Source organism: Physella acuta, unplaced genomic scaffold (genome assembly GCF_028476545.2).
Source record: "Physella acuta isolate Inbredline_101_S28 unplaced genomic scaffold, ASM2847654v3 ptg000864l, whole genome shotgun sequence".
Lineage (NCBI taxonomy): Eukaryota > Metazoa > Mollusca > Gastropoda > Physidae > Physella > Physella acuta.
The window spans coordinates 1,254-8,272 of NW_026732381.1; the positions used below are offsets into that span (position 1 = coordinate 1,254).

General features: G+C 43.1%; 1 protein-coding gene across 1 annotated transcript; it reads left to right on the forward strand.

Moving 5' to 3' along the window:
* Positions 1-748: 748 nt before the first annotated feature.
* LOC131952307 (uncharacterized) lies at positions 749-6,314 on the forward strand. The gene is made up of 6 exons (XM_059314915.1): positions 749-892; positions 2,680-2,780; positions 3,395-3,574; positions 4,553-4,690; positions 5,305-5,436; positions 5,903-6,314. The coding sequence occupies exons 1-6, from the start codon at positions 749-751 to the stop codon at positions 6,312-6,314; spliced, it is 1,107 nt and encodes a 368-aa protein (XP_059170898.1).
* The last annotated feature ends 705 nt before the right edge of the window (positions 6,315-7,019 follow it).

Consider the following 7,019-nt stretch of genomic DNA (forward strand, 5'->3'; position numbering starts at 1 on the left):
CAATGGTTTTTAGTACAAACCGTCTTTTCTTAAAACGTATCTATCATAAAATTGCCTATCCGAAGCCCACCTATCCAAAACCTACCTATCCAAAGCCCACTTATCCAAAACCTACCTATCCAAAGCCCACCTGTCCAAAAGCCTACCCATCCAAAACCTACCTATCCAAAACCTACCTATCCAAAACCTACCTATCCAAAACCTACCTATCCAAAACCTACCTATCCAAAACCTACCTATCCAAAAACCTACCTATCCAAAACCTACTTATCCAAAGCATACCTATTCGTCGATCCCATAACCTTCCTATATTACACCCAACATATCCCAATAATCCTCTGGTACCAAAACGTTCCTATCCCACGATTTTCTTACACAAAAGGTTGACCTGACGACCCACTACCGTCGTATTCCGCTAGCTTCCAATCGATAAAAGCCCTTACCCATAACATACATTTTCAGGGGGGAGTGGGGGGGAGGGGGACACTTTAAAGTATATATTGTCTATATAAATTCTATTTCGTTTCGGGTGTGGGGGTGGGTGGGGGGAGCTGAGATGCTTGAAAGAAACTCTAATGATATTCTGGATTCTTCATTCGTACAATATCATATTTTTCATCTTTCATTCTAAAATTCATCATCTACCAGTCCTTGCATTCAATACAGTTCCGATCCCAAATCATACAGCTGAATGCATCAGCTTCTATCCGTCTACTCCCTTACCCTCTTGTTCACGTTGTGTTGACAGATGGTCCGGAGGAGGCTGCGAGAGCGTGCCGACAACAAGACTTCCGCATGCCGGAACTTGCATGTGTTGCATAGGTCAAGGCCACACTACCTCAACATCTACGTCAGCAGGGAGCATCGTCTGCTGTACTGCGGCGTTGAAAAAGTAGGTCAAGGTTGATGTAAGGGTTGATGTAAGGGTTGATGTAAGGGTTGATGTAAGGGTTAATGTAAGGGTTGATGTAAGGGTTGATGTAAGGGTTGATGTAAGGTTGATGTATGGGTTGATTTAAGGGTTGATGTAAGGGTTGATGTAAGGGTTGATGAATGGTTTGATTCCAAACCCTCTGGCAGATATGGCTCGATCCCCTCCAACATTAAAAATTAAGAACGAAGAAAAAGAAGAAGTGTTTGGCTATAACAACAAAGTACTCGGATAATGGGATCGAGTGAGGTATAAAGAGTGGTCGAAGGTTGGCCTAATAAGTCAACATCAGGCCTGTTTATGGGATCTTTTTGGTTAGGGCAGACCTGTTTATCTGATCTATATGATTAAAACAGGGTTGGTTATGTGATCTTGAATGGTTGTGTATATCTCACTATTTTTTTGAGAGGATTAATTTTCTGAAAATGCTATCTCTTTTTTACAACATGCAGTATAAAATTTGTTAAGGCAAACATTCTATTTTTTTTTTAGTAGGCCTACAACAAATTTGAGAACTTTATGAAAAGGTTCTAGGTTATATAGAATTCGGTTCTCAGTGTTGTAACTAAATATATTGCGTCATATATTTTACGCCACAGTTTGGATTAGAGGGAAAACAACGAGTATCTTGACTGAAATATAGCCTTTTAGCTTTATGATGTATGTCCAGGATAGTCGATTACGTAGATTTATAATTTTTTTACTATATCTCTCCTTCTAGTTATCTTAGCTTTCTAAACTTAATCTTAACCATTTTACTGTCCTCTTTGTTTTCATGATTCTAAACCTAACTGTTATAACTTCATCAGTATATTTGGTACATGGTTTGATGCCGTTGATGACTTCAGTGAGAGATTAACCAGTTGTGTGGTGAATTAGACACCTCAACAGTAGATTACTTGATTGTTAAAGAAGACACCAACACAATCTCAACTCAGCAACATTCATTTAATGGATGGTGAAACTAGACACTACATGGTAGTGTTGCATGGTCTAAAGAAGAGGAAAACTTGCTCATCAACAGCCTTAGGGACAGTGGCGTAGCGAGGTCGGGTGTCACCCGGTGCGGCACTTGATGGTGTCACCCCCCAGAGGCGTAGTGACCCTTCCCGGGGACAAGCTTTCAAATTTTCGATTTGCACCCCCCTCAAACTTTCGATTTGCCCCCCCCCCCCTCAAGTTTTTCTCTATATATTTTGCTATTTTTTGCCTTGGTGTCACCCCCTAAATGGTGTCACCCGGTGCGGTCCGCACCCCCCCCCCCTCGCTACGCCTCTGCTTAGGGGCCAGCCCTACCACATCTTAAAACACAAAACACGTCTACATCCTCACAAGGCCAACGTTCAACTCTCCTAATTCATTCTCCCGGCCCCAGCTTCACCCTCAGGAACCTTAACACCTGCCTGATGCCGGCAGTCCAGCGAGGGGTGGCAACCCTTGCCTGCACATAGCTAGGAGGGACGGGGATGGCTTCCTATCAGTTACAGCCTGTCCCAGTTCTGGAGACGGAGGGGGGGATAACCCACTAGCATCAACAATGGACTAAGTTATAGGGCTGGTAAGTAGGTCACCAACCAGTTCTATGGCTCATGGATTGTTTATTGAGCCGTAGAACAATTTGGTGACCTACTTACCAGCCCTATAACACTAACCACACTGAAGGCTTTCTAATTTCGACACTAAATAGTACGACGTTTGAAGAACTCAAATAACAAGTTACAATTTGACCATTTATTTATTTCTTCAAGGTCGGATCCTCGTTCTGGAAGCGCGCGTTCAAGGTCATGAACAAGCCTGTGAGTAAACGCCTGGGGATATTTGACATGACGAGCATGAGTGCACATGTGGAGTAAGTGGGGGGACGGGACAGTATGTGTCTTCAAATATGTATAAATTGGTATATGAATACATATACGTACATATAAACAGGACCACGAGATCCAATAGAGCAGACAGCAGACAACATCATGCGAAAACATAATGGTATGGGGGGAGGTGTGGGGAAACAAAGTTCCATTAAAATGTTTATTAAATTTGTCGCAGTGGGGGAAAAAACTTCACTTTTGCTGACCAAAGTTTATTTCAGGCATCTCATTGGAGAGAGGGAGGGGGGGGGGGCGTTATTGTCCGCCCTCTAACGAAACAGAATGTATCAATTATACACTTAAACAAGTGTCCTTCCTCTACTTCAATTCGATTTGGCTCGGGAGGGAGGAAGGGGAGCAGTACGTCCATCGCCATCACCCGCCTTCATTTGACCTGTAGAACTACCATGTAGCGGCGATTGTTGATAGTGTAGCAAACTCATAACATCTACCACACTACCCTTCATGCGCATGTGTTTGTGTGTGTGTGAGTGCGTGCGTGCGTGCGTGCGTGCGTGCGTGTGTGTGTGTGTGTGTGTGTGTGTGTGTTAAATACATATATACATATATGAATAAAGTCTGTATATATATTTTCCAGTATTCCCAACTCCATGAAGCTGACTAACTATACTAAAGAGGAACAGATGGAGATGTTGAGAACCTTCCAGACGTTTATGTTCACACGAGATCCGTTCTCCCACCTGTTCTCGGCGTGGCTGGACAAGTTCTTCCTGCCCAGCACCATCGCTGCTCACAACATCGCCACCATCCGCCGTCTGTAGGTCACGTGGGTTGGCCCGGGTTTACACTGTGGGAGGGGAGGGGGTACCAGAAACATGCACAGACGGAAAAATGCGCTAACGGAAAATTGCGCAAATAAGAACTAATTATACTTATAATCTTTAATTTTGTCATGTTTTTTGGAAAAGTGTTTTTATTAAGCTACAATATACATGTGGTCATTTTTTTTTGTTAAAGTCTATAAATGCATAATTTAAGAAAACAAAAATGCTCTTTCGCACATTTTTTGTGCGCAGTTTTCCGTTGCGCATCTTTCCGGTTGTTAGCTTTTAAGAAGCGTTGGCATAGTTTTAAGGTTTTAAAGTGTTGTTGACAAGGATTTTTGGTATGAATGAAGGGGTGAGGAAAGTAGTTTTCTAAGTAATGAAAGGGCATTTGTAGTTGTTTATTTTATTTAGGTTTTTTCAAGTTTCATTTATAGGATTTTCAGGCTTTAAAGATGGTTGAAAGGGTTTTAATGCCTAAAGGGTGGTTTTCAGTGTTTTAGCTGCTGAGTGGAGGGGGTGTATTTTGCTTTAAGATGTTTCTTTTTTTGCTGCACGTTCCATCTGATAAAAAATTCCCAGCACGCCTACGCCACACCCCACCCACCCTTCTTCCACCCGCATTGTATTCTATTACCCCTCCGTCAAAGCATACAATTTCAAATATTTGAATTTGAAAAGTCATTATATTTGTCTCCCTTTCCTTCTACTCAACTTCTTTGCTTGATCCATGTTCTGTATATCTTTAGTTACTCCCTTAAACTTTTATACAGCGGAAAATAGCCAATTAGAACATCAGGTTGTTTTTACTACATGTGTTTAAAAAATGTAACAAGGTTTATGTACGTACCGTACCATGATGATACTCAATGACAAAGGGAGATAACCTCGCCTGTTACTATTTATAGCTCGGGTTACCGGAGCCGGGCGGAAAACTGCGAGCAGAGGTTGACCTTCGATGACCTCTGCAGGTACGTCGGCCACGCCTACAGGAAAGGGTTGGTGATCGACGTCCACTTGACAGCCATCCACAAGCACTGCGACCTCTGCAACATCAACTACACACTCATCGGCAAGATGGAGACCTTCATGCAAGACTCAAGGTCAAGGTTATTTACAACCTTAACGATTTCTTATAGAGCCTTAGCCTGATGCTAGTTAACAAATTTTTTTTTAATGTAGTTACAGGTTACTCGTTGCGATTCGTAACGAAATTTCGTAAATTTTGTTTTTCATATTTTGTTCATCTTATTAACGAAACGAAAATTGAACATACGCTACGAACGAATAAAACAGCGCCAAATGATCGAGGACATTACGCATCCCCCCCCCCCATTTCCCAGAGTCACCGCCGCTGTCAATTACCCTCTGGGTAATTATCCCCCACCCCCTATTCAGGCTGAAGAACCCTGACCTTAATCCTAACCCCAAACCCCAACCATAGACCTATAGCTAACCCTATGCCCAACATCAATCGAAATCCTAACTATAAACCTTCAACTAACCCTAACCTAACCCTTACCCTAACCCTAAACTAACCCTTACTCTAACCATAACACCACACTTCTAACTTATCCCTAAACGGGATGGGGGGGGGGGGGGGGGGGGGGGTAATGTCATATTGTGTTGTAGACCACGTCCCAAAGCTCACCTCGATCGATGTATATTTTCCAGAAGCATTAAGCTCGTGACTTCTTGACCTTGACCTTTATCCTGTCAACAGAGAGATCCTGAGCCTGGTCGGGCTGGAGATGAGGAACATTTCCGGTGCCGGTGCCAGAGATCTGGTGAGGGCAAACGAGGTCAAGGTCATGTCCGACATCATCAGCCGGACCTACGGGTTCCTGACCAGCAGGTAAGTCAGGACCTTGTCATACATGACTGACTGGACCAACTGACCAAAACAGGTAAGTCAGGACCTTGTCATGGATGACTGACTGGATGGGCAGGTAAGTCAGGACCTTGTCATACATGACTGACTGGACCTACTGACCAAAACAGGTAAGTCAGGACCTTGTCATGGATGACTGACTGGATGGGCAGGTAAGTCAGGACCTTGTCATACATGACTGACTGGACCTTCAGGTAAATCAGGACTTTGTCATACAATATTGACTGGACCAACTGACCAGCAGGTACGTCAGGACCTTGACATACTTGACTGACTTGACTGACTAACAATGTTATGTGTACGTGTACATTCACCTGTTCGTATACCATTCCGTGTAAGCTTAAGCGTACGAGTGCGTCTACGTGTATGTGTATGTGTACGCATCAACAAGCTTCTTCCGTTCCTAACTGTGACCTTGACCCTTCGACAGCCCATTCATCTGCATGCCGATGTACGAAGGCCTCAGAAGACTCTGGACGGTGTTCCAGGCACAAGGCTACATCTCCAGGCACATCCCCTACCCCAAGCATCTCCACAACCACACCCACATCCCAGAGAACGAGTTTAAGACAGCCGCCTTCCGGGCATACGACGACTCGGGCCCACCGGAAGTACGTCATCAGCAGAGAGAGGAAGCCATGTTTGAGGCCTACTCCACTGTCTCATCAGACACCATTTCACTTTTGGAAACTGTGTTCGAGCCGGATTGTTTAATGTTTGGTTATTCGTGTAATCTGACGGAGAAACTAATAAAAAGAAAATTCACGGATCCGGTTTATTTTGCCGGCTTCGATTGGCAGCCGGTTAATGGAAGAAAGTCAACAGCAAAGAAGGATTATTAGGTCTTTTTTATCTAAAACACCACCTGCTTGAAAGAGATGGGTTTTGTTTTGTTAGTGTAAAAACTTAAGTAGCCTAAGAGGTGGTTTTTATTTCTGTTGGTGTCATTGTTAGGTGGTTCGGGGTTGGGTTGTTGTCAGGGGTTTAGTCTGCGTTAGGGTCAGGATTAATGGCAGCGATTAACTTTACGATCAGTGTGAAGGTCTTATTTTGGTTACAACTAGAGTTATAATGGGTAGTGGATAACGTGAGTGTTAGGGCCTTGGCGTCACTAGGTCGGGTGTCACCCGGTGCGGTAACTGAGAGTGTTACCCCCCCCCCCCCCCTCCTTCAATGTTGTATTTAGATATCACCCCTCTGCCTTACTATTATAATTACTATGACTTGATATAACATTAGTTTAACGGTAGATTTTACAATTTTTCGATTTAGTGTCACCCCTAAAATGGGTGTCATTTGAGGCAGAACGCAACCTTTAACTTAACAACCAAAGCAAATGCACGCTTATGTTGGAGCATTTCAAGACTTGTTGTCATTTTATCTTTTTTATTTTATTTTAAGATTTAGCCGCGGGCTACAGATGCTCCAATTTCGTCTGTTTGGTTTCTTTGCCTTGTGTACATTGATAGAGCTGATTCAGCTTTTATAATAGACAGGAATTATTTTTCAGCAATTAAAAAATATGTATAAAAATATATGTATACATA